At 46.8% G+C, this 27,552-nt stretch overlaps 1 protein-coding gene across 3 annotated transcripts; it reads left to right on the forward strand.

Moving 5' to 3' along the window:
- SLC41A3 (solute carrier family 41 member 3) lies at positions 1-27,233 on the forward strand. 3 transcript variants are annotated; one of them, XM_059480019.1, is made up of 11 exons: positions 1-124; positions 1,151-1,467; positions 12,455-12,562; positions 13,345-13,416; positions 14,223-14,367; positions 16,751-16,897; positions 19,487-19,631; positions 21,089-21,168; positions 22,981-23,115; positions 23,930-24,078; positions 26,362-27,233. In XM_059480019.1, the coding sequence occupies exons 2-11, from the start codon at positions 1,177-1,179 to the stop codon at positions 26,545-26,547; spliced, it is 1,458 nt and encodes a 485-aa protein (XP_059336002.1). In that variant the 5' UTR covers positions 1-124; positions 1,151-1,176; the 3' UTR covers positions 26,548-27,233. The 3 variants fall into 3 exon arrangements, with proteins under 3 accessions (XP_059336002.1, XP_059336003.1, XP_059336004.1); XM_059480020.1 differs by lacking the exons at positions 1-124; positions 1,151-1,467 and adding an exon at positions 5,416-6,423; XM_059480021.1 differs by lacking the exons at positions 1-124; positions 1,151-1,467 and adding an exon at positions 5,416-6,305.
- The last annotated feature ends 319 nt before the right edge of the window (positions 27,234-27,552 follow it).

The following is a 27,552-nucleotide window of genomic DNA, read 5'->3' on the forward strand; positions in this document are numbered from 1 at the left end:
GGGGGCCGGGCTCGAACCCGCGGCCGCCGCGCCCCGATGTGGCGGGAGCCGCCCGCGCTCGCAGCGCCCCGGCCCTGCGGGCACAGCCCCGGCCCCGGCAGCGCCCCCGCAGCACCGCCAGCCGGTAAGAGCACGGACGGACGGGCCGCGGATCCGCCGCCCGCACAGCCGGACTGTCCTCCCCATCTTCCTGCCCATCCTCCCTCCCTCCGTTCCCCAGCGGTTATTGGGGCCTCCCAGCTGTTCCCTCCGCGCTCCAGATGTTGGCGCAAGAAGAGGGCTGGTCCTGCCTGGGATAGCGCGGAGCCTCGGGGTGTTCCATCCTGAAAAGGAGAGCAGGAAACATCTGGCGGAGGTTAATCCCGATGAGGGCTGGCTGGCAGGAGGTGATGGGTGAAAGACTTGGGGCACTGCCCGGGCCAGCAGTGCGAGTGACAGCTCCATCAAGAAAGGAGATTTGATGGCAGCAAAAGGGCTACTGGTTAGGATGTTGCATGTTTATTTTTTCTTGTGAGATGCTGTGGGGTCGTGACAACTTCTCTGTAGAGGGATGAGTCATGTAGTGCATGTGTGTCAACTAAGGCACAAAAGGAAGGAAAAGTATCCAGATTAGCACTAAGATCAAGGAATTGTCTTGTTACTGAGGAGTGGTGGACAGCTATGTAGTAAGCATAGTACACACCTGGATGCTGGTCCTTTGCTGGGCTATGGGATGCTAGGATATAATAAAGTAAGCTGCTCCCATTTCTTGGCCAGCAGTCAGGTCCTGAAAAGGGTTGGATTCTGCTGGGCTCATAAGTTCTTTGTGACTCCCAGTGTGAGAGCTGGTGGGTCAAGAGTTCAGGCCATGTGCAGCACTGTTCTTCTGGGCATTCTCAGGGGAGCAGCCAGGATACACAGCAAGCACTGCAGTGTGAACACAGGCCTAGGAAGGGATGCTGCTACACAAAGGGAGATTGGTTCCACACTATACAAAGTTGAAGGTAAACTAAGTACTAGTATTGGGGCCAGCAGAGCATCCTGGGTTTGGGGAGCAAGTGATAGTTTGCCTTCAGGTTAAAGGACTGCACACAATGCCGAAGAATTTCCTGTCTCTCGCCCACCTGATAATTCTTTTTGTTATCTCCTTGTTTCTGACTCTGTTTTTCAGAAAAACTGTGATCCAAGAAAGCCACCATGAAGGGTGAGGAAGCTCGGCAGAGGAGGAAAGAGGGCAGGTCCAGGAATGGAGAGCGACCCCGGCACAGAGGAAAGAGCAAGGGTAAACACAGGGAGAGCAGGCTTGGCAGCCAGGAGCCAGAGGATGTCTCTCTGCAGGCACAGCAGAAGCTGCTGGCTGAGGAGAAAGCAGCCATGGCAAAGGCACAGGAAGAGTCAGCAATCTCAATCTGCCTGCAAGTGCTCCTGCCATACCTCCTGGCTGGGCTGGGCATGGTCTTGGCAGGCATGGTTTTGGATTATGTTCAGGTAAGGGGAAGAAACTCATCTGACATACCTGCTGTGGGATGAGTGGGGGTCTTTTCTTCACAGGCAGGGGATTTGCTCTGGGAATGGCACAGCAAGGGAGGATTTGCAGCAGTTTGCTATGCCAGCATGTCCCTCAAAGTCAGCTGTTGTGTACTGTGCAGCTCTCAAGAGGCTTGTGGTGCTTTTCTGGTGCCTTTCCTCCTCTGGATAAAAAAGAGAACACGGTACTAAAGATGATGATTAGGAATGTGGACTCCTAATTGATTAGTGATCAGGAATATGCAGAGATGTTCCCTTGGTCCTGGGAAGAAGGTGGGTGAGCACAGCCTGGGGTGGCAGCACACACAGAGGTGACATCACTCAGGGATGTAGCCCTGGACAGTCCTGCACAAGGCATCAGCCAGCCCAGCACTGTTGACATTTCCCACAACAGCTCAGCCCTGCCTGTGCACCACATCCTTTTCTAAGGCCTCACAGCAGAAGACTTGAATTCCTTAGGTCCCACTTCTGACTTTGGGGATCAGGATGAGACCTTTCCTCCTATGGTGCAGCAATACAGATCTTTAAGGCAATGATCAGCACCTAATTTTAGGCAGTTTAAAGCTGATTATAAACTGCCATGCCTTTGCACTCTGGGTTCCTTTAACAGTCTGCCTTTTTGTTAACCTTGTTATTTGACTAACTAGTGAGGTCAAACTACCCTGACCTATCTGATACAGGGACACAGAAGCTTCAGTGCTTACATTGACAACTTTCACAAATGTGGAGCTGTGTTCCTTTGTCATTAACCCAGGGCTGATCTCCCTGAGCTAGAAGAGCTATAAAGGCTTAGGAGTGACACAGTATCCTTAACTGACCTCAGCTTGTACTTGATACCCAGCAGAATGTCTAGTCAGATCACAGAACACCAGGCAAATGCAGAACCCAATGTCAAACTACTTTTTGTCTCCTTAGACATCATTCCCAAGAGCCTTGAACACTGAGCAGCCACTTCTGTTTTTATTTTTTAGACTTTCTAGAGCTGCCTGTTCCAAAGGATCTCTGACATTAAATGTATGTTTCTTCCTACTGTGAGTTGTTAAAGTGTGAAATTAATTGCAGATGTGTTTGTGATGTTGGAGGAGGACTTTTCCTTCAATGTTTTTTTCCTAGGAGGAGCTGAGCCACTAATATGAACAGAATGTGAGGCAGACCTCATTCTCCTCTGAAGCTGCAAAAGTCTGTTTTCTGTTTTTGCAAATACAGAGCTCACTAAAAGCCATCATAGCAGTCCTTAAAGTATGGGAAATCAACCCATGCAACATGTCATAGGAAACGTGGCTTTTGGCAATGAGCACAGTGGCTGTTTGTGAATACCATGGACTGCCTGAGCACATCTCAGCAAGGACTTGCTGCTGCCCTTCCTTCCTGAGCCAGTCCTGGCCTTTGCCTGGCTGCTGCTGTTGTTTCTGAGAGTCCCTGGGCCCCAGGCACTCTCCATCTGCCGCCTTCCATCTCTCCACAAAAGTTCTCTTCTCTGCCCTTTCCTAAAGTGGGGAGGAGAAGAGCAAGGTTAGAAACAAGAATTCACTGCTTGGTGCAGCAGACAGCTCCCATAGTCAGGGGTGGTGGTGCTGGAGCAGCTGGGATGTGCAGTTCCTGGACAGCACCATCTGGTTCTCCTGTGAGCCCGTGGTGCTGGCACAGTGCTGCCAGCACTGCCACACTGTGAGAGCATCCTGGCAGTTCTGTGTCTCCTTTGCAGGGATGACAAGGTAGGGATGAAACTGTGCTCTCAGACATTTGCTGTCTGTCTGTTCTGATGTTTGTACTGTGCCAGTGGTTGAGGGATCTAGGTCAGGGTCAGGACTCACCCAAGAGGCTTCTTCTGCTTTGGCTCCTCCAGGGCAGTGCCACTTGTTGGCTAGCTGGCAACAGGAGGATGTATCTGTGTGCAGAGCAGGGCAGCAGTGCACCTCTCCAGGTTTTGCCATCTTGAGTGGAACAGCCATGAGCTGTTGGGGTTTTTTTTTAGTTTTTTTCACTAGCTAGTCTCCAGAATTCTACCCCCAAGGCTTCCAGTTCGTGTATTAGAAATAATATCAATTCTCTCTGGTCTCATGTCTTTTCTGTGATTGCTTCTTGCACCATGGATCCACACGAATACCAGTCACAAATTTACACTTTGGAAGTTGGATACATCCCATGATACCAGATTATTGTTAGTCAGAAGCAATTGTGTCAATTCCGGAGACTACAATCCTTTTCCCACTGTTGAGCAATGCTCTCTTTCTTCTCACACCTGATGCATGTTGTCTGGACAAATAAGGTTTATTTCTTTACCAGGAAAAAGAGATGCATCTCTCTGCTGATAAATATGGTGTGGCTCTTTATCAGAGGCTCCTTAAATGTATAACAAAATGGCCCAGTGTACACACATGGGTCACCTGAACCAATTACCTCTCTGCATACTGATTTATCGGTTGACGGCTTTTTATGGTGCTTGCTTAGAAGGAGAGAGATGGAGCGTGATAAACTCATAAACCTTGTCAGGCTGATGCTTTAGTACAGGGTGTGTTGCTGCTGTGTTTTTTAATGTCATTTGAGTCATTCAGTCTCATTGATATTTCCTTTACATTAGTGCTTCTGCCTGTCATCAATCCACTTAGCTGATACAGTGACATATGGGACTAGGTAGGCACATTATTAGAACTGGAAAACCTATTTTTTTTTTGTCCAGAAGTTTTGTCCAGAAATTGTTTTTTATTTCCTTGAAGCCTCTGTGAATGACTAACTAGAACTGGGCCTTCATACTGTAATTTCTCTCTTCCCAGCTGGTGTAAGGAGGTTGGGTCATGTGTGGTTATTACAGGATTTTTATTAACCTGGCTCTTCCAGATATTGTGGGACTTTTTTGTTCCAGTTAGATTAGCTGAAATGTGCTCTCCTGTTAGCTTTCCAGTAACTGGACCATTGTTAGGTGGTGGAGACACTGTACACACCAGCTGGGAGTGGAGAAGCTTTTAGGGGCTGTACCAAAATAACAGCCTAGAAAGCAGCGAAGGACAGAGCCTCTGCAGCTCCATTTGTTTTCTGCCCTGCTTCCAGGGAGATCTGCTCTGTCACCTCAGCTGCTGTGAGCTCAGACCAAAGAAACACTGCCTGAATGGCTGAGAGCTCCCTCAGTTCCCAATTTAGCTGCGAGCATGTCATGTTCTCTCCAACTCCCCCGCAGTGCTGGGGACCCTGTCACAAGGACAGAGTCCACAAGCCATTAGCCTTTTCCTCTCTGCAAGAAATGTGAGGGAAGGGCTTGATCCATCCCAAAAGGTGGTTTTTAAACCTTTTTGACCCTCTGATTCAATTAATTTGCCCAAAATAATTATTAGAAAGGAGCCTAGGCATAATACCATGACTCTTTTCCCTACATGCATGACTTTGAGCTGAAGCATTTATGGAGCAGGATACAAATTTTTTTGGCCATATGTAGCAGGTGCAGCTCTGAGTTTTGACCCTGTATAGGCTCCTTAACCATGAAGCTCTGGGGTGAGACTCCTTTTTTCAGACAGTACTTCCCAGGAGCATGCAGGAGCAGCATGTTTCACTTCAGAGCAGGAAGGGTGACCAGCTCACAGCGCGCCCTTTCTCTCCCTTGCCTGTCGCGCAGAGAGATCATGGAGCTACCTTAAATGAGCTGGGCTAGGACTCTTATCTCGGCCTCTGCAAACTAGCAGAAAGTTGAAGTGATGACAGCAGATAAGGGTGCTTGCTTTTGAAGCTTATTGGCTGCTTCTCTGAACTTTTTTTCCCCCTGAGAGCCAGTCACTCAGAGGTACAGCTGGCACAGCCTGACTGTTCTGTCCCACCGAGACCATGGAGCGGACACGAGGGGCCGGGGTCTAGAAGGGCAGATCCTGTGTCACCAGCCGGCTCAGCTGTGTCACCTGCCTGGGGTTGGGGTCTAGGAGGGCAGATCCTGTGTCACCAGCCGGCTCAGCTGTGTCACCTGCCTGGGGTTGGGGTCTAGGAGGGCAGATCCTGTGTCACCAGCCGTCTCAGCTGTGTCACCTGCCTGGGGACAGGACCTGCGTAACGCCGCTGTCAGCTGAGAGAAGCGTGGGCTCCTGCTCTGCTTGACCTTTCTTCACCTTGGAGAAGTGCAGCATGGATCGTGGTTGGTAATTCCCCACCTCCTCGGCCTCGGGACAGCGAGGAAAGTTCAGCAGAGCCTGTGGTGGGAGCGAGGAGCCGGGCTGGTTGTTGGCAGCAGCTTACACATTAAACCCTGGTAGCGAACGCGCGCCGCGCTCTGACAAGAAATGTAACCCGAGGAGAAAGGACACCAGTGTGTTTGAGCACGCTGAGGGATTCTTGTGTGACTTGTTACTCTTTCAGTGCTGTAGCCTGAGCAGGTCTTACTGGTTTTTACCGAAGTGGTGGGAGCTGAATGGGGTGTGGGCTCGTTTCTATTCGTCCACAAGCATCTCTACAATCTTCTCTTCTCTTTTTTAATTCCCCGCTGGATATAAATCAGAAAAATTGTGTCCATCGTGTTTGCTGCCACCTGGGCTCAACCCAGCTGAACCAATTTTGGAGGATACCCTTGCTGCAATCGTCGGGACGTGCTCCTAGGAGGAGAAGAAACTAAAGGAATTTGGCATCGTTGCTGTAGTTTGAGGAAAAACATTCCTTCTGGCTTTGGAGAGAGCTGCAGAGAGGATCTGTGTCATGTCCTGATCTCCCTCCATTTTCCTGCTGAGCATGGGGTAACAGTGTGTGACCATGGTGGTCACCCAGTTACAGCTGGAACTGTGCTTCCATGGCAAGAAGCTGAGAGGTTTCACCTGCAAGCTGACCAGGTCAGCCAGTGGATTTCTTCCAGAGACTTCCTTCTCCATTGCCTCCCAGATTTTTGTGCCATTCCTCCTGGCTGGCTTGGGAATGGTAGCTGCTGGCCTCTTGATGGATGTTGTTCAAGTAGGTACCTGTAATTAGGCAACCTGTAGTGAGAGGGTGGGCTTAGGCTCTGACCTTGAGCGTTTGAGTTGTTTGTTTTTAAAGAGTGTGCTCCTAGCAGCCACTCAGCAGTATGCCTGTAGGCTTTTTCTGTGCTGGAAGGACACCATCCACCTCCTTTAGATCAGTAGCTGTGTTCCTTGTGGTGTGGGTTGTCAGATGGCTGCCTGGCACTGCTCTGGGTGTGCTAGACAGGGTGCTCCCTTTTCTCTGTGGAGCTCAACACTTTGATAAAACTCCTGTGAAGCAACTGGATCAGGCTGCAGCATATTCCCCTGTTGCATGATATCATTTCTTTCCTTCAAAAGCTGCTGATAAGGAGATCTAGGTCAGAGTTGTTATTAACTACCTGTTTTACTTAGAGGCAAGTTCATGCTTTCAGTTCTTTGCAAACAACCTAATATAATCTTTGGTCTAGAAATCATTTAGATAGTGTGATGAGAGGCACGCCGCCATAAAATGATTAGCCTTGCCTACAAACTGGGTGCTTCTTGGGCAGTTCCTGAGGTGGGTATAAATTCAGAATGACTTCCCCTGGATGCCAGGGAGTGCTGCAGCATTTGCACCATTGTGCCCCCAACCAGGATCTGTCCCATCTGTGTTTCCTTTGTGCTGGTGGCACAAATAGAAATGCAAAATTTGATCTCATTTGGGCATCTCATGCTGGTGGATTTACAAATCAAAAGGCTGGCAGAGTTTCCCAAGGATATATCCTACACTCTGAGCTCACTGGGGTACATTGGATTCTCTGGCATTAATACCACGGGAGGAGCTAAATATGGATACTTGAATGTTTGGAAAGACAATACCTTGCTTGGCTTTTTTCTTGCACTGGAAGAAACAAAGAAGGCAGAGAAGTTGAACTAAAGGAGGCACAAGGAATATCAAAGAAGGGTTAACTGGAGTGGCACAGGCTCTTTCTGGGCTGTGTTTGTCATCTCCACCTTGTGCTGTGCTTAGGCACAGACCTGTCTTGCAGCATTACAGAAGTTCTCAAACTACCCCCAAGATGTTATGCTGATAGTTAGCATTTGTCTCAAAGAAGGAGAAGGACACAGCACATACCCACTCTGTACCTTGGAGTGAACAGGTCTTTGTCCAGAAGAAATCAACTCTTGCTAAGAACTGAGCTGTGTTCAAAAATGTAGCTGTATCCAGACTGATGGGAAACACAGGCCGTGTATGCATACCTGCAACTGCCCTTTAAATGACAATGTGCAATCTAGTTTGTGTATTTGCTCACTTGAGTCATAGAAATGGGGTAAGGTGTAAACCACAACCACAGGAAGTGTATATTTTGGTGAAGTATGTTGAAATAGAAATGGTCAGTCCGTGGGTTCAGCTCCCAGAGGAGGGAGCCCAGTGCATTGATGGCACAGGAGAGATGTTAGTGAGGTGAGCTGCCATGGTAGCAACAACCCCACCTTTCCCAGTAACTGGGAAAATGCAGAGATGTCAGCCTTTAAAGGTTTGGGATATTGTTCTGTGCTTCTTTGTCTCTGAGCTGTTGATTTTCAACTTCCTGCAAGTGTGAGAGATGGAAACTCACAGTCCTGTCCAACTAAAACCTGACACTAAGTTTGTTTGCTTGAGGCCAGGTACCATGAGACTCATATTGCCAGGCATGAGGGCTCCTATACTGAAACTACAGGTTTTTCAAGTCCAGGAGTCTGTGGTTTGCCCATTTTCTAGTGGTTCTTCTGGCTAAGGAATGTTTTACCCTATTTGTAGTTACTGCAAAACATTCTTAGGAAACTCTGTGTTTGGACAGTGAGGTATATGGGCAAGCTTAAGGATGGTATCTAGAGCATAGATAATGCTGAGTTTAATCCTGCTGCCCTTCTTTTATTACATTCAAAATATCTTGAAATAACTTGATTCTGTGTTGTGAGTCCAGCTGATGCTGTCTTTTGCAGGGCTCTTATTGCTGTAAAGAGAACAAAGTGTAAATTGCTCATTTGTATCCTGTCAAACTTCTCAGGATTTTTGCAGTTTCTGATCTGCTCTGGGATGAAACCAAGAACTGTTCTTATTAGTGTTTGAGAGAAAAATCAACAGAAGAGATTTATCCAGCCCAGTTGACTCTAAGGCTCAGACCTGGGTCTCCCATGCTGTAGGAAAAGGATGCCCAAAGAAGAAGATGTTTGCCATTTTCCTTTCCTATGTGTGCAGGTGATGCAGTCTCTCTGCAGGGCTGATAGCAAGGCACAGGCTTTTCCTTCTGGACATTTCTGCCTCTGTTCCAGTGGTCCTTGGCTGCTGGTCCATCTGGATTCTGGACTGGCTGGCATTGCTGGAGACCTTGCAAGGCCCTGCCAGTGTTTGGCCCACTTTATTACAGTAAGGTGGAGAATCAGATTGAAGCTGGCTGATCAGATTTCCAACCAGAGAATTCAGGAGGAAAGCTTCCCTTTCATTTTCCCTTTCCATGCCACTGGAGTGGGACACAGTCCAAAGAAAAGTCACAGACAGAAGATATCTCTGTGCTTTGTTGACAAAAGCCCATGAGATGATTAGCTTTGAAAAGGATTTTGAATTGGCTTGCATTTTGTACTCTAGGATATTTTGATCTTTCTGTTGACTTGTTCAGAGCCATGGAAAAACCTCTGAGGCTTCTGAGCAGCTGCCATGGATGGGAGATGGATGGATGGGAGATGGATGTCCTGGGGAGGTAATAGGACAGGCTGGGTCTGTGGGGACAGTGTGGGGAGCTGCAGCAGGGCTGCACTGAGCCTGGGGGTGTGACGGTGTTCACAGGGTCCAAGGATGAGGGAAAAGATGAGGATATGACTCTATGTTTTAGAAGGTTTGATTTATTATTTTATGATATATATATATTATATTAAAACTATACTAAAAGAATAGAAGAAAGGATTTCATCAGAAGGGTAGCTAAGAATAGAAAAAGAAAGAATGATAACAAAGGCTTATGGCTTGGACTCTCTGTCTCACAGCTGACTGTGATTGGCCATTAATTAGAAACAACCACATGAGACCAATCACAGATGCACCTGTTGCATTCCACAGCAGCAGATAATAATTGTTTACATTTTGTTCTTGAGGCCTCTCAGCTTCTCAGGAAAAAAAATCCTAAGGAAAGGATTTTTCATAAAAGATGTCTGTTACATGGGGGGGCTGCACTGAGGCTGGGGGCTGGCTCAGAGCATCCATCATAAATAACCTCCCTTCTTCTGAGGGACCCCATGAGCAGATCCAGCTGTTTTGAGTAGAACATGGAATTATTTACCAGGCTTCTTCAGAGCTGAGTTTTAGGGCTGGAACTCCATTATGAAAATATGAAGTGGGAAAGAGTCTCTTTCTGGCTCTGTGTCTGCCTGAGTGGGTTTCCATGGAATGTTTTTGTTCTTTCTAGGCCAGCTTTTGTCTCAAAGGACAGAGACATTTCCTAGGCTTTGTCCAGGTGTCTTCATTCAGGTACTTGCCTGCTTGCATGGCTCCAAACTGCCCCCTCAGCCACTCCTCCAGCTGACAGCCCTGCCAGCTGATGGCACAGGCATCATCTGTTTATTCTGTATTCCTGCAGTCACTAACACAATGGAGCCCTGGCTGTTGTGGTATAAATCATTACGAATCTTCCCTTAGGCTCTCAGTGAGTCACTAATGAGACTCAAATAGAGGCAATTAAGTCAGCTTTTTTTTTTTTTTATTAGTACAGTTGTGTGATTATTAATTGTTCAGAGCTTTCAGGTGTAATTATATGTAAGGCAGAGTCCCAAAAAGTCATACTTCATATGCTGAAACTTCTGTTCTGATGGCCTGAGATCTGCAAAATCTACTGTCACAAGGATTGGAGTTTACCTAGATATACCAAAGTCATATTTCCCAAAGGTGGCATGCACAGAAAATACAAACAGTTGAGTTTTTCTGTTGCTTTCTATTTATGTCTTTTTATGTGCAAAATATGCAAGGTCTTAAGTATGAATTTCTGCATGCCTCTGTGCTTTAGATGATTGGGAGTTTTACATTGTGACTGTGGAGTCTGTGTTTTCTCCTCTTTCTTTTGAATGTGTCAAAGATGTGTTTGGATCTTTATTCTTAATTAAAGAGAGAGCAGAGAGGGGGATATGAATCTTTAAAATAAATGTCCACCCCTAGCTTTTCTCAGGTATTTAAGTTCCATGCTAACAAATGTAAACAAAACTGTAGTGTGCCAAATAAGGGGACAATTTTTGTGTTGTTAGTTGTTTATGCAACAGTAACATACCTTGCACATTTTGAAACGTGCCTGTTCCACCACTGCCAGGAAAAAATGCCTTTTTTATATTGATAATAACTTTCTGCCTGTTATCTGCACTTCTGAGGTGCCTTGCACCACATGCTCAGGACTAGCTCAGCCCCAATTCATCCATCCTGACTTCTCTGAGAAGGAAGCTGTGAGTTCTTCCCCAGCAGAGAGACACCATCACAGCTTCCCATGGCACAGCCAGAGAAAAACACCTCTGTACAGATGTCTATTATTACACCCTGTATATATTTCCTAACAGGCTGGCAGCTGAATGTGTCACCTTTTGTTGAGTCTGTCCAGCCACCTGGATATTCGGGTTTATAGAATCCCAGTGAATGTGAAAAAGGTGGGTAGGGATGTGCTGGTTTGTTTTGTCCTCCAGTGCCAGAATTCAGGATCACCATGGGTACAAGCCAGTGGCAAGCTGGAAAGAATGAACAAATGGATCTTCATGTGATGTGCAGCTAAACTGTGGAAATCTGTGCCACAGGATGGCACATGGCTTGGAGGGGGGAGTTTGGATGAAGACCTGAAAGAGAAAACCTTTCAGCACTGGGAAATGTGCAGAAAACCCCCAGCAGCTCAGGACCCTGTGGAAATAGTCAGAGTCTGGAAAATACACAGGAGAGTTATCCCATTAACCTGTCAGTTTTGTAGATTATTTTATACACCCAAACTGGATTATTGGCAGAGCAAAGGATGGGTTAGATGCACCTTTGATCTGGCTCATTGCAGCCACCCTTTTTTCCTTGTATTCTCTCTTAGATGTTGGGCTCGTTACTTTTCCTTCACACTGAGTGGCCCCATTCTGGGATTCCATCCTGATTTAAACCTCTCTGGCCACAGCAGGGCTTTGCCAACACCCTTGAATGCACAGAGGAGGGATGAACTCTATTCCAAGGCACTGTGTGGTACAAAAATTAGAGAAGACAAAGTTTGTTATGTTTTCAGATTGTCTCTGGTGTTGCAGCTGGTTCAACAGCTTTGCACAGTTCAGCTTCAGAGGAGCAACAACAGTGAAGATATTGGCTCAGCAGTTTGGCTTATGAGATATCTTAATTCAAAACCTTTTTCCAGCTGTACCAAGAATGTGCTTGGTAACAGGAAGATTTAGGAACTGCCTGTGGAGAAGAGATGCAAAAATCTCTTTCCTTCCCCTCACCAGTCTTAGATGCTTGACTTGAATTTGGTAAGAAAAGACAAACACAACTTCTTGTTGTGAGATCATTTCCTACGTCTTTGGTTTTGTTCTCATGAGTTTGGATGGCAGTAGAAGTTCCTAGGTGCTAGTCACAGAGGTTCTAGTGTCAGTGCAAAGGATGGAGAACATGCTCTATCTAATTTGGCTTTTGAACCTTAATTACTTTTAATGTTGGTCTTGGCTGGTGCTAAAGAGATTTTAATTTATGGGTTTCCAAAATTTAAAGGTTTTAATTTATGGGTTTTCAAAATTTAAAGGTTTTAGTTTATGGGTTTCCAAAGTTTAAAGGTTTTAATTTATGGGTTTCCAAAATCTTCTGTTGCCCCCAGAAAGAAAGATCCTTCCCCTTTAGGGCAGTGCTTTGTTGTGCACGAGATGAGAAAGAACACTGCAAGCTGAAAATTCCTTCCTTCCCTCCCAAAAAGCAAAACATGCAATGGATCAGGGCAGCATCTGTCCCTGTGTGCCCAGGACACTGGAGGTGCTGGGACAAGGCCCTGGGGTGCAGCAGCACAGGCTGAGGTCGCTGCCTCTGTTTCCTTGCAGCACTGGGACGTGTTCCGGACCATCACAGAAGTTTTCATCCTGGTTCCTGCCCTGGTTGGCCTGAAGGGAAATCTGGAGATGACGCTGGCATCCAGGCTCTCCACTGCTGTGAGTGTTAACAGGCTGGTTAATTGTGGGAGGGGGGTGATTAGCAGGAGGCATCAGGAGATTCTTCATTTATGTAATCATGCTGTGTATGAGAGATGCCCTTTTCTGCTAACTAGAAACTAGTGGGGTATGAACATTAAAATAATGTGTTTGCCCTCATTTTGTAAGTGGAACAGAGAATTTCCATCTGCACTTTGAAGGTGAATTAATCCCTGGGTGGCCACTTGCTGATATTTGGGGCCCTGTGACACATGAAGGAGACACAGCCAGGGCTGCACAGCTGTCAGCTCCAGTGCTGGATTGCTTTGCTGTGGGTATTGATCCTTGAGGGCTTCCCAGCAATCCTACCCTGGGGGAGCAGACTGAGGCTTCCTGGAACCTGCAGCAGCTTTTGCTGCTCTCTTCTATCTCCCTAAGCAATTTTGTTTACTTTGGTCTTTTTTTTTTTTATTATGCCTCAGGAGAAATTGTAGCTTATCAGAGGAATTTAGGGAGAACAAAGGACAAAAAATGGTTTAATTTTTTCAGCTTTTTGTCTATCCACTTCACTTTTAGCTGGGTGCCCTGCAACACCTCTGCACCTCCAGTGTGAGCCTCTGATGGCCCTGGGACACTGGGCTGGTGGAAAAGTGTCAAGAAAGAAGTGCAGGGAAGGCTGGGAGATGTTGGCCTGCATTTGCCTCTCTCTGACAGCCCCTTTCCCCCAGGGAGCAGGTGAAACTGCCTTCAGAGGCCACCTGTACCACAGGAACAGCTTTCAGGGTATCTCTCTTGACTCCTAGGCTAACACTGGACAGATGGATGATGCCCAGAAGCAATGGAAAATGGCCACCTGCAATTTAGCCCTTATCCAGGTGAGTCACTTCAGCTGGGAGATGCAGAAGTCTCTTTTCTCTTGCCCTGTTGCAGACCAGCAGCATCTGTTCCAGCAGTGCTGAATGGAGAGCTGGTGATTTGGGTCAGGAATCCTCAACACAGCCAAGCAGAGCCAGGACTTGACCTCCAGTAAAGCTCTGTGTGGCCCAGAGCTTGTAGTTTGGCTGTAAAACACATCTGGACATTCACTGCCTTTGTGGACAAACTGAACTAATAAAAACTCCTTTTGCACAGGAGCTGTGGCACAATCCTTGTTTCACAGCAGCCCCTGGATAAAGCCTGTCATTCACTGGCACTGTTTGGGAATCAGCCTTGGGCAGGAGGGGAGAGATGGGAGAAAGGCAATTCTGTAAAGGCAATTCTTCTGCTTGTTAAAATCCAGGAGCCAGCCTGGAGTCTGCACATGGCAAGAGCTCAGGGCTGGCAGCCTGTGCCTGTGTGCTTTCCCTTATCTCCCTGCACAGCTCCAAGCCTCCCAGGAGTGCAGAGCTGATGGGGAGCCCATTTTTGTCTTGACCAGGGCTATGCACTTGCTGCTGGACTCTGTGTCCTTTGCTGAAGTGTTATCTGCCCTTTGCAGACCCCCCAGAGATTTTCTGCAAACTTTGTTGGGATTTCTATTTTTGATCTAGTGGAGCCTTGCAGGGATGCTGTTTAAATACCCAAACAATCCTCATCAGAGCCAGGCTTTGCCCTGCAGGCTGTGGCAGAGCTGCAGTGGTGGGGCCAGGGCTGCCAGGAGCAGATGGGGGTGAGTGCTCACCAGCTGTCCTTTGCTCCCCAGGTCCAGGCCACTGTGGTGGGGCTGCTGGCTGCTGTGGCTGCTGTGATCCTGGGAGCCATCTCCAAGGGCTCTGTGGAGCTGAGCCAGGCTGCTGTGCTGTGTGCCAGCAGTGTCACCACGGCCTTCATTGCTGCCCTTTCCCTTGGTGAGTGCTTCTGCCTCCTCAGAGCCACTGTGCAGCACCCAGGTGGGGAATGAGCTGCCCTGTTCCTCCAGGGAGGCCCAGCTGGCATCCCTCTGGTGTGGCAGAGAGAGGAGGGCTGCAGGGAGCTGTGGCTGCTGCTTTCATCCTCTCTGCATGCTGCCTGTGCTTCTCTTCCCCCATGGTCTGCAGCAATCAAAGTGTGCTTCACCTGGCACAGGAAAAGTGCCCCAAGCTGTGCATGGCTGCACAAACACCCCCACTCTGTGTCTCTGGGGTGTCACACGGGCCATCCACACTGTCCCTTTCCCAGTGAAGGTGAAATGGTGTCACCCAGGGATTGAGGGTCTGTTAGCTGACAAATCCACGCTTGAGATGGGTCACCCCACACCTGTGGGCAGGCCTGCAGTCTGCCTGCTGTGAGCTGAACCAGGCACTTCTGTCCCCTGGCTCTTCCCCTTCCAGGGCAGTGTGATGGGCTGAGCTGTTGTGAGTGGTTTGAAGCTCTCCAGTTTGTGGGTCTGCCATACGAGGGCAGCATGGTACCCTGAATAAAGCAGCTGGCACAAAGGATGCTGCAAGTTCTCTAAACGAAAGGGACAAGTTAGAACAACTGCATATCCTGAAGCTGGAGTCAGAGGGTGATTGGAGATGCCTTTGGTGGAAAACGTGGGATGAGGCAGTTGTTAAACAACAGCAGCTCAGCTTTCATTGCTCTTCTCTACAATCTCCCTGCTTGGTGGGGCACAGAGAGGCCTTGCTGCTGGGCTGTCTCAGGTTTGACATCGGATTTTTCCCTGGACATGTCACAGGCAGCCTGTGTGTGGCTGAAGCTGCTGTTTTTATGGCCAGGGAGGGGAGCAGCATGAGCTGTGCTGAGGGGAGGGGAGTGTGGCTGTCTGGGAGGGCTGCTGTGGAAATGTCATGTGTGAGGATGTGTTTTTGTCTAAGGGATGTTGTATCAGGGAAGATGAACATTTCTTGGGGTAGAACTGATGCTCCTGTGCATGCTCAGCTTTGGAGGGGCTGTAGACAGGCACAGGGAGGCTGTGAGCTGGAGGGAATCACCATTTCTTGGGCTGGAGGGAATCACCATTTCTTGGGCTTCCTTTGGTGCAGCCTGTCAGCCACAGAAGGACTTTGAAGGGATGTCTAATCCCTTGTCTCAAGGCTGCCTTTGCTAGTTAGCTTATTCCAGGTGCTTCTTCCACATCGCTGTGAGAGATCTGATAGCTGAGGTGTTGCCATGATATTTTCTGAAAAATCCTTTCCTTAGGATTTTTCCTCCTGGGAAGCTGAGACATCTCAAGAACAAAATGTAAACCATGGTTATCTGCTGCTGTGGAATGCAACAAGTGGATCTGTGATTGGTCTCATAGAGTTGTTTCTAATTAATGGCCAATCACAGTCAGCTGGCTCAGACTCTGTCCGAGACACAAGCTTTTGTTATTCATTCTTTTTTTTTCTATTCTTAGCTTATCTAGCCTTCTGATGAAATCCTTTCTTCTATTCTTTTAGTATAGTTTTAATATAATATATATCATAAAATAATAAATCAAGCCTTCTGAAACATGGAGTCAGATCCTCATCTCTTCCCTCATCCTCAGACTCCTGTGAACATGGTCACACTGAGGGATTCCCACATGTTCACCAGAGTTTGGGATTTGTGCTCCTAAACTTGGGCAAAAGCAAAGCAAAACCTTTCTTCTCCCCAGCAATGCTGAAAAGCAGCTCAATATTCCAGGTGCACCTCAGAGGACAAGGGAAGAGATGTGGGCAGCCACCATAACCCCTTGACTCTGGAGCTGCTCACAGCATCAATACCCAGAGCAAATGAAAGCAGCCCCAAAGGCTCTGGGACATGAGGGCTCAGTCTGATGGCTGGGCTGAAGTGCAGGTTACAGTAAGGAAGCTCATTGCTCCTTGGTGGTTCAAACTTTGAGAAATTTGAGTCTAATATGGAAAATATCTTTGTGCTGTGGAATCTAGAGGAGGGGATGGCACCAAGAGGCTGCTGCATGCCTGCTGTGTGCTTATCTATGAGTGTGCTTCGTGCCTGCTCCTGCTTCAAGGCAGCAAAGATTAGGCTGCTCAGGAGGGGAGCTTCTACATTTGGGCTGCCTGCTGGTGTCTGCTTTGATCCCTGGAATTTGCCTGTGTGCCTCTGGGCCCTTGGTGCAGTTTATAAGGACAGAGTCATGCACTTCAGGTTGGTGAAAACAAAAGGACAAATTCCTGGGGGTGCCCAGTCTCCAGCTGCATGGTGCTGTTGTGGGTATCCTGCTTCTTGCTTCTCTTAGACCCCCACATCCTGACCCAGAGCAGCAGCTCTGGGGTAAAACACAGCCAAATGCTCTCTCTGATGCCTGCTCTGTGTCTTCTCTAGGTCTGGTGATGATTGGTGTGGTCATTGGAGCCAGGAAAGTTGGGATCAACCCAGACAATGTCGCCACACCCATAGCAGCGAGCCTGGGAGATTTGATAACCCTTTCCCTCCTGGCAGGAATCAGCAGCACACTCTTCAAATACATAGGTACAGTGTTCAGCAGGGAGCTGCAGCTCAGCAAGGGAGCTCACAAATCCTTCTGAAATTACTCAGGCTGCCCCAGCATTTCTGGCATGATTCAGAACGGAGGCTGTCATGCCACTGGGGTAAAAAAACGACCAAAGAGGCTTTTTCCAGACTGTCTTTTAGTAACAAACTGGAAGGCAGAGCCTAGTAAACACAAGTGGGATTTGTCAAAGAAATGACCAACATGTATTGTGCAGCTTTGGAACAGGAGGCTGGCATATGTGACACTGACTGTTCCTCGATCTGTCACTAGCCAGCAAAACTCCTTCCTGTGCATGGATGGGTAACAGCAGTTCCTTCTTCACAAGCAATTCCAGGGGTTTGGCACTAGTGAAATGTTCTTGTATCCTCTCACATGGAGAGTCATGGATGAACAAGATACTCAGTTGGAGGGAGGTAGCCTGCAGTGTTTTGTGCCTGCAGGACTCCGAGTAGGAGCTGTGGTCTGGGGTTGGCTGTGCTGCTGTTTGCCAAAGGCTTGGGTACCTGATGACCCTCAGAAGTTCAAAACATTGGTGATATATCTGTTGCTTTTAAAGTGTTGGGCTATTTACTGTGAGCCTAAGCTTGAACAGAAATGGGAAAATAAAAAGATGCAGCAAACTCAATTCCACTTGAAACCCAAACTGTTGCTCCAGACTGAGCAGAAGCATGAGGCAGCTGTTCTCAGTTTGCATAACTCATTCCATGTGCAAGCACAAGTGAGGGAGTGAAGGAGCCCACACTGCAGGGAGAGGCCTATGAATTGCTTCCATCCTGTCCTCCTTGAGCTTCAGAGGTGCTTTTTTTTAAATAGGATTTTTCCATGATGCCATTGCACCTGCCTCTGTAAAGCTAATCTATCTTTCAGTTGCTGAGCCTCAGATAATATCTCCCAGGGAGCACAGGGCAGAACAACATGATAACCTCTGTGGCTGTGACCAGAGAGCATTTCTGGGGTTTCCAGAGTAGTTTAAAGAGCCTCTTGAGATGGAAAATTGTCAGCACACAGACACCAAGTCATTGGGAGCATGAAGTGATGCAGGTAGAAAGATGGCACTGCTGATGGTGCTTGAACAAATCCATTTCCCTGCCCAGTGTGTAATAAGGTGCAGGTCACACTCTAAAAACTTCTGGGTCCTACCAAAATGTGTATGTATCCATCAAAAATACTGATGAGCCTGTGAAGTTTGAAGTACTGTGTGCCACCTGATGCAGCACCTTCTCCTTCTGCAGAATATCCTCTTGCCAGAGAAGATCCTCTATTTATTTTTTTTTAATTGGCTCTGGTTCTTCTCAGTCCTGCATAAAGGAGATAGAAACTGTGCCAAAGGGTTTCAGCTTGGTATGGGCTGCCTGGGAGAGAATGTAGCAGAACTGGAATGTGGAGCCTGAAGAGCATTCATCCCACCAGGAGCCTTTCTGTGGGCTCTGATAAGGTTTGATCAATTCCAGTGCTCTGTGCCTGATTTATTTAATACAGAATTAATTGCTCAAAACAGCACATGGTGTGGGTAAGAGACCCAGTTCAGCAGCTGAGTCTGTCGTACATCCCACCTGTCCTGGATGACTCCAGAGGGTGAAGTGCACTGACAAAACTCAGTGGAGATGCATTTCAGTGCCATTGAAGCCTCTCATGAGGAGTTGCGCCTCTTTGTGTGAGAGCCTTTCACTCCCAGCAGATGCCATCACGTCAGTGCTTCTCATCCAGGTAGCCCAAGGCCCTGGCAGTGGTGTTGTTAAAAATGCACACTTGGAGCTGCTTCATCTCCCAGATTACCTGCAAAGCCAGCATTACATCCCACTGCCTTTGGCCCCAGCTCAGAGACCAGATGGAGAGCTTTGTTGAAGAAGCATTTTTGTATCAAAAGGGCTGGCATCAGCCCCATTGCTCGAAGGTGTTTCTCATGCTTCTGAGTCATGTTTATTTTCTTTTAGTGCTGCACATCTTATTTTTTAATTTCTTTGCTTCTAAAGATCCAAGGCTATGTCTCTGCTGAATGGAAAAAGCACCTAATGGAAACACATGCAAGCTAGCACAAAAGAAACCCCAGATCTGAACTGGCTGATACGAGCCAGAGAACATTTGTTCCTATAGAGCAGACCAGCTGCTCAGCAATTCTGCTAGCTCCCCTCCTAAAGTGCCTCTTACCTCTTGTTTTAGGTGAAGGTATGAGGTGTCTTCCCTGAGTGGGATGCAGCTTCCACACAGGAGTTTCCCTCTTGCCCTGCTGTTTGATTTGCACCCTGAAGCCAGAAATTTTGTAACTTTTTATCTTTCTTAGTTGGAGGTGAAATTGGAGAGTTGTTCGTCTTCAAATATAACTTGCTTTGAATCCTGCTGATTTTCAAACAGCATCCTCTAGCAGTGAATTTCAGGGATTAATTATTGATTTCTGTGGTGGAATGAGGTGGTTTTGTGGGGACTATCATGCTTCATGTGATTTTTTCCTCTAACATAACTCAGTTGGAGTAAGAATCCTGCTGCATTTCTTCCCATCTTTGTGCATTACGATTTTGGCAACCAGTGAAGCTATGGATATTTAATTCAACATTTCTTTTCCCTGCCAGATGTGAAGTACCTCTCTCCTCTGATCTGTGCTGTGTTCATTGTCATGATCCCTCTCTGGGTTGCCATTGCCAAGCAAAGTCCATCCCTGGCTGAAGTGCTGAAGTCTGGGTGGCAGCCGGTCATTGTTGCCATGAGCATCAGCAGGTAAGGGAGGCACAGCTCCCACCCTGTGAGCACCCTGCACACACCTGGGCTCACTCAGAGGGACACCAAGGGTGACACTGCCAGGGACAGCAGAAGGGGGTTTGCCCTGAGCTTCTCAGCCATTGGTGACTCTCCAACAGACTCTCTTCTGAGTGTGTAAAGTTTGTAGTACTGTGTGCCACCTGCAGCCCCTTCTCCTGCAGCAGAATATCCTCTTTGTGGGGGTACCACTTGTCAGTTTTTCTGGGCCTGGATTGAATGCACTTGTGACAGTAATTCGTGTTGGGATTCAGGTGTTTATTATCTGTTATCAGTAAAACAGTCTCCCTACTGTGAGTTCAGCAGCAAGGTACAAAATGGCCAACAATCTCTTGTTACAAGATCTTTTAAGACTAAACTATCCAATTAAGAACTGACACCTGGATTATTTTCCCTTTTAACTCAATAACTGATCTCAAAGAGCCCCCAATGTGGACTTTTCTGCCCAATTACAAAATGCCACCCAAACCCATGAAGAAGGAGAATAAAGAAGAAACCCAGGACGACACCCTGTGCCCTCCATCTTGCTTCCATGCATGACATACTAAAACCCCCATAACCTGAATTTCTCACCAAGTGATACACTGCTCTCTATAATCTATTCCAGACTTTTGTGGATTCCAGTCTATCTTGAAGTCTAGGAAACTTTCTCAATGAATGAGGGTCTAAGTCAGTGCTCCCCTGGGTGTCAGGGCACCCCAGAGCATACAGAGAAATATTCCCAGTGCTCTGGGTTTCCACACCTGTTGGCAGAGAAGATTCTCAAATTTTTTTTATTTTTTAAATTGCCCCTGGTCCTTCTCAGTCTTGCACAAACTGTGCCAAAGGTTTTCAGTCTGTCTCCCTTATTTGTGAGACAGCTGATGAGGAGCCCCCAAAGGACTGGGAAAAGCAAATCATTCTGAGTCTCACTCACACATCCAGGCACCACATGGGTGAAAGCCAGCAAACTGAAAGCACAGATGATGATCATCACAAATTGACAGGCTTTGATCATCACAGATTGTCAGGCTTCAACCTCATTCTTATCCAGCTGTAAAGAGAAAATACTGGTAGATGTAGAGCCAGGTAGTTCCTTCTTCCTGTGGTACAAGCTGAGATCTGGAAGAGAATTTTAAAAAACTGCTAAGTCCAGTATAGAAGGGTAACAGAACTTTGTGGGAGGATGATAATGCTTTTCTAACCACTACCAGTTTTGCTTGGGGGTGGGCAAGGAGATCCTTATGAATCATTATGCCATTAACAAAATCTATAATGTTTTCTGTTGGTGAAAGCTGAGCTGTAAAGGAGTGCATGGTGAGCAGTCCAGTCTGGCAGTGGGGAAGATGCAGTAACCCATGGCAGGGTGCTGTTTTCAGTGTAGGAATTGCCCTGGAAAAAGATTGATCCAACCTCATTTGCTGTCCTTTTCTTAACAGCATTGGTGGGCTCATCCTGGACAAAACTGTGACTGACCCAAACTTTGAAGGCATGGCAGTTTTCACACCTGTGATTAATGGTAGGTTGGACATGGAGGTTCTATGCATGCTTTTATTTATACCTCTCCTTCCTCCCAAGGCTTCTGGCATCCACCATTGCCCCTACACAATTCCCTGATCCCATCATGAGTGAAAGTGAAGCTACTGGTCCCCATCATGTTCCTGCTTATGTTTTGAAATGTCTCTGGAGCAAAACAGCAGCGAGGACAGAGCTGTGTAAAAAGGTTAACAGCATCTCTGAGAGCTACATTGACACTTTTCATAAAATCAAACCTACTGGGATGTCTCAATATATCCATTTTCCCTTGTTTCCTTCCCTCCACTCAGTGATTTGTGTGGTGCAATCATCTCCTATACAGAATGTTGATAACTAGTAATATAATAAGATTATACATGTGTATGAATCTGAGAGATTATATGCATGGATTGGATATAACTTTGTATATATATAAACATTTTGTGTGCATATATATTTATATTTATATTTATATTTATATTTATATTTATATTTATATTTATATTTATATTTGTAATTTTTGTATGCACGAGATAAATATATATCTTTATATATATGTAAAGATTATATGCATGGATTGGATATAATTGGACTTTTATGTATATATCTCAATATATTTTGTGTGTATATTTATACTTATATTTATATTTACATTACTTATATTATTTATATTTATATGTGCATGAGCTAAATATATATCTTTACATATACATAAAGATTACATGCATGAATTAGATATAATTGGATTTTTAATACACATATCTCAACATATTTTGTGTGCATTTATATTTTATATTTTATATTTTATATTTTATATTTTATATTTTATATTTTATATTTTATATTCACGGTAATTTTATGCACACACCTATCAGCACAAACTGCTGGGGATCCTGGAATCAGTGAAGATCCACTAGCTTATTTTTCTGCTATTATAACATTCTTGTAGGACAGGCCCATTCCAAGGGAAACCCAGGCTCCTAGGGCCGTGTGCCACCCTCAAAGCTCTTCACTCTGCCTGTGCAAAGCCTGGCAGTGCATGGCTCAGGTCTCATCTTCAGCTGCAATGAGACAGCCTGAATATTTTCACTTTGATTCCCATCTGGGAAATCTCACATTTAATGATGATTTCTTCTCCAAAGAAGGGAAGGCATGAGAAGCCTGTAGCATCTGGCTCACCCTTATCTTTTCTGTGGCATTTCCATCCTGAAAATACTTAGGGTGGTGGAAGTTTGTTCCATAGATCATTATCCCTCTATAGCTGCTTTTTCATGTTTGCTGCAATTAGTCTGGAATTAATTAATTTACTTTAATTAGGTGACATTTTTGGGTTCTAATTCATCCTCATGATTCCTTCTCATTGAACAAGTGCGTTAGGTACCTTCAGACAGACATGTAATCACTCTCCGTGATGTTTTGTTGTCTTTCAAACAATAATGTTTCTCTGAGTGAGTAAATCCAAGAAGTGGCCATGAGCAGCCTCTGCCCACCTTTCCCCAGGTGTTGCTCACAGACTCTGTCCAACCAGGTGCAATTACATCATTTCAGAGGCCACATCCAGTGCTGGGGAGAAAGGGAAAATGTTTTCAGCCAGCAGGCAGAAGATCACAATTACTGGAACCTTCCTGGTTTTCAGGAGCTGTTCCTGCAAAGTGAACAGTACAGCACCCCTAGGGATGCAGGGATCAGGTTTGCTCTTTCCCTCACTGCTGCTCTCAGTGAATGCAGATTGACTCACCCTAGGCTGGGTTTTGCACTGCTGTTTCCTGCTGTGGTGAAGGTGGTTTACAGGTTTTCTGTGTTTTTGTCCTCACAGGTGTTGGAGGGAATCTGGTTGCCATCCAAGCCAGCCGAATTTCTACATTCCTGCACTTCTGGAGCATGCCTGGAGTTTTGCCATACAAGATGAGGCAGAACTGGCCCAACCCATGCACCACATTCTTCTCATCAGGTACACCCTGAGCCCTTGGTGTCCATGTCTGTCTGTCTTCACAGGCAGCTCCTTTCCCAAGCCTGCCTGGTGAAGCACTGGCTGGGTTTCAAAGGCAGAATTTTCCCCTCTCTCAGAGAAAACTCAGATCAGAGAGGAAGCATCCTTGCAGTGGGCAGCATGAAAAAAAAGGCTTAAGGCATATTTGCTCAGTGGCATGCAAAGAAAGTGGCCTTCAGGGAGCACTAAGGAAAGTAATTGAAAAAGAATCTTAGATTTGATCTAACAGAAAGTCATTTTAATGGCCAGCCTACAGCCATCACCTGTGGACAGAGCAGTGAATGGACCATAATCTTGCTGAATATCAGCAATTCCTCCACCTTCAGCTCTGGAAATACTTAAGAATCAGCAAAACTCAATTTTGGGTCTGTTGTCTTTATAGAGTTCCTCTTGATTTTCCCTGTTAGGTTGAGAGTTAGTGCTAGATCAAACTATAAACTGGGAAAATCTGTTGCAGTGAGGCAGAGCAGAAGTTGTGGGAGGCAGAGAGCAGCTGAGAGGAGTGTTTGCAAGAATCACAGAGGAGTGTTTGCAAGAATCACAGAGGAGTGTTTGCAAGAATCACAGTGGATCAGCACGGAGCACAAAGCCTTTGACATGCAGTTCCAGTGCTAGACAAAGCTGCTGGGCTGATCCTGCGCATGCTGCCTGTGTTTTTGTGATCTAGAGAAGGCATTAGCAATGGGGTTGGTGGGATGGTTTATGCATTAAAATATTCACTGTGTCCTGTCCTCCCAGCTGCTGTTACCCCTCTTTCTGTCTCTGTGCTCTGCAGGGGTGAATTCCAAGTCAGCCCGGGTGCTGTTCCTGCTGGTCATCCCAGGGCACCTGGTGTTCCTCTACACCATCCACCTGCTGCAGGGGGGCCACACATCCCTGTCCTTCACCTTTGTGATGTTCTACCTGGCTGCTGCTTTGCTGCAGGTAAACCTCAAACTCCCACCCAAAAGGAATCTATCAGATAGCATAAAACCAGCATTCTCCAGGTTAAAAAGGAGTCACAGTAAAACATCCAGCAGCAGCCTCTGTTTCCTGCCATTTCAGGTGTGCTTCTGCCAAGAATCTTGTACATTCTGTAGCTCCAGTAATACTGCACCCAAATTGCCAGGCTCTAGTTTCCCACATGAGCACAGCTGTGCTTTAGGGTGAGAGGAGGAAAAACTTCTCAACATCCACTGAGCTGCAGTAAGTGTGCAAAGACACACTTAGCAAGAAATATCTTGCTTTAAAATGTTCACTCCTTGGGTGTGAACTCCAAATATTTCCAGGCTGCCACAACTCACCCCAGCAAAGTGAGAAGAGTGAACTGCAGCCAGCACGTTTCCCCACCCATTTTGGAAATCACTGTCACATTTTATGGTGAAAACCTAGGGAATCCCTCTGGGCAGGGCCATGTGGGCAAAAACAAAGGTAAGGCCCAGGCCCTGAGCAGTTCATCTTCAGAAGTAAAACTCCTGGTAGGCAATGAGCAGATCATCTGATTTGTTCTGCTTTTTCTGCCCTGTAAACTTTATTTTTCTCACTCAGAAATGCATGTGGCTGTTGCCTGAACTCACAGAGGCTCTGACTTCACTTGCCCTTTTAAATGAGTGATTCATTGATTTGCATGATGAGGTGGCTGACTCTCACTTTGCCTTACAAGCAGCCTTGTGTCTGAGGGTGAATTCCTTGTGTGTGTAAACAATCAGTTTTCCTTGACCTTTGCACAGCCCCAAGCCCAGAAGCACAGCCACAGTTTAAAGGAAAATATTTATCCTTCTCTTTATGCATCGAGGTAACTCCTCAACCAAAGCCAGGCATGAAAATGCAAGAATAAATGACAGCACAAAGAGCAGCATCCCAGTAACACCACTGACCCCAAAAGATTCCCATGGAGGCCACTGGAGGAGGGCACACTCAGCCTGGCCCTTTTTCCACCTCTGTTATCCTTTATAAAGAAAGACAGAAAGAAAAAGGGTTGGGGGGAAAGTTTGGGATTAACTAGTCCAGAGTAGAGAGACTTAGGAAAAGTCTGGTTAACAGCCTTTAAACTGCCAAATTTCTGTAGGAAGGGACAGAATAACATTTGCTATGTGGTAATTAGGGGAGGAAACATGAAATCATGGATTTCAAATGGAAAAAGGCAGATTTGTGTTAGGCCTTGGGAAAAACAGAAATGGGGGGGGAAGCTGTGGGGCTTATTGCTTAGTGTGGCATCTGTGAGGGTTGTTCAGCACAAGTTAAACAAATTTTCCATCAGGAAAGATGTGGATGTATTTGATCCTGAATTGAGGAAGACAAATGATCTGTGTAAAACGCTTGAGTTTCCAGCCAGCTTTAGTTTCTGTGATTCTGTTATTTAATTTACTTTCCCCATCTCTCCTCCTTCCTTTCTCCCAGCCCAGCTTGCAGTTTTCACCTTTAGAAATGCTGCCTCGGGCTTTGGTTCCTGATGTGCTGTGGTCTCCCATGGAGGGACCACAGATGTGGGGTGCAAATTCTCTCTCCCTTCTTAATTCAATTAACTAGACAGTCTTTAATCTTTAACAGAAATATTTTTTTCTGCCATCTGTTTATCAGAATTGGGAATGAAATAAGAATTAAAAGAAATCACAACAAAGATTTTTAAACTGTCGAGATGAAAAAAAAAAAAGATTTTTTTTTATCATGTCAGTTCTGCTTGGGATGGCTTTGATGTAAAAACTGCCTCAAACTCCAGTTGTCCACTGAGACTTTTAGGAAAAACAAAGTAGACATGCTCTGAATTTCTAATGGAAAAAAGAAGGATGAAGAGAAAAAACCCTGGCTACGAACTTGTCCTTTGGGGTTGCCTGCATATTCACAGAAACCTTCATCTGGTGGAATGAGTGGAGCACTCCCACTCATGGCACAGGGATAGGAACTGTACCTTTGGGAGATGCTTTTGGTGTGGCCAGGCTCTGGTTTGGGCAGGCAGTGCTGGTGAGCAATTCAAGCAGGGTCTTTGCACTTGAGGCTGGCAGCAGAAGGCTGTGGGTTATGTGATAGGGTAGGAGCCAGCTACACCCATGCCATGCCATGCCATGCCATGCCATGCCATGCCATGCCATGCCATCCCAGAGAGGAACCCCAGCTCTCTGGGAAGCTGTGCATGCTCAGGGACCCCCTTAGCTCTGGTTCCCTGGCCATGGCCACTTTGGCTCTGAGCCCAGGGTTTGTCTGTTTCCTTCTCTCTGTTTCCCCTCCCAGGTGGGGATCCTGCTCTACGTGGCCGACCTGCTCGTGCGCCTGATGTGGAGGAAGGCTCTGGACCCAGACAATTTCTCCATCCCCTACCTCACAGCCCTGGGGGACCTGCTGGGCACTGGGTTCCTGGCCATCTGCTTCCACCTGGTGTGGCTCATCCACGGCACAGACGTGAACCTGGGCAACTGAGAGTGCCTGTGCTGCTCTCGCCCCTGCTGTGACACGGTGCTCCCCTCCAGTGGGTGCCTGGCACTCTGTGCTGGCTCACCTGGCTGGGCTGGGCCCCCCCTGCCACCCCAACACCCCCTGCCCTCCCCACCGTGCCTTACAGCCAGCCCCAGCAATCAGCACCCACAAACTCCTGCCCTCAGAGGGGAGCAAAGCAGATTGAAGGAGCACCCCCTGCTCACCCCTGCAAACAGGGCAACAAGGAGCAGTTGGGCCACTGGGGAGGAAGGCAGGAAGGAGCATTTGGGCCGTGGTGTTAATCCCGAGCACTGAGACAGCCCTGAGGCTGCTCCAGAGCCTGCCCTGGTCACTGTGTCTGATCCTGCCAGGGGATGCTGCAGCCCCTCCATCCTCTGACTTTCCACCAAGGGAAATTCTTTATTCATCCCGCTTTTGTCCTGCTCCTGGAGTAGCAGAGCAACCAGAGGCTCAGGATCCGAGGCAGTGAGCTGCTGGCTCATGCCCAGTGGAGGTTATCTAGGGATACCACCTACCTGCCCTGCCAGCATCCCTGGTGTCTGACCAAAAAGCTGGTTAGATTGCATTTTAGGGGCAGGAAGGTTTGTTTTTACGGTTTATGAAATGTCCAGTAGTTCAAACGTTTATAGAAACACACACATAAATAAAGTGGGTAAAAAAAAAAAAAGAGTAATGCTGTGGATTTGCCAGTTGGTTTTTCTTGCCACGACTCTGTCTAGTTTTAGTTATTACTTGTCAGGTAGAACTTCTTGGTTTTTTTCTCATCCATTCAGGGTTGGACAACACAATTTTAGTAGGGTTTCAGGAAAATCAGTGTTTCCTAACAAAGAATGTTTTGACACCCATATGTTTCAGGTCAGAATTAAAGCCTGTCCCACAGTCACCATCCACTCTTTAACAACTGCTCTGGAATGAGTCCAGGACTGCCTGTGTTGGTCTGGGTGAGGATCAGGCACGAGGCTGTGGCCAGTGACTCCTTGGGTCCTT

The sequence above is a fragment of the Ammospiza nelsoni genome, chromosome 11 (assembly GCF_027579445.1).
Source record: "Ammospiza nelsoni isolate bAmmNel1 chromosome 11, bAmmNel1.pri, whole genome shotgun sequence".
In the NCBI taxonomy this organism is placed as follows: Eukaryota; Metazoa; Chordata; class Aves; order Passeriformes; family Passerellidae; genus Ammospiza; species Ammospiza nelsoni.

Coding starts and splice junctions, on each gene's coding strand:
- SLC41A3 (XM_059480019.1), top strand. CDS start 1,177: ATGAAGGGTGAGGAAGCTCGGCAGAGGAGGAAAGAGGGCAGGTCCAGG. Junction 16,898..19,486: donor CACACTCTTCAAATACATAG/GTACAGTGTTCA, acceptor TTTCCCTGCCAG/ATGTGAAGTACCTCTCTCCT. Junction 21,169..22,980: donor TTTCACACCTGTGATTAATG/GTAGGTTGGACA, acceptor TTGTCCTCACAG/GTGTTGGAGGGAATCTGGTT.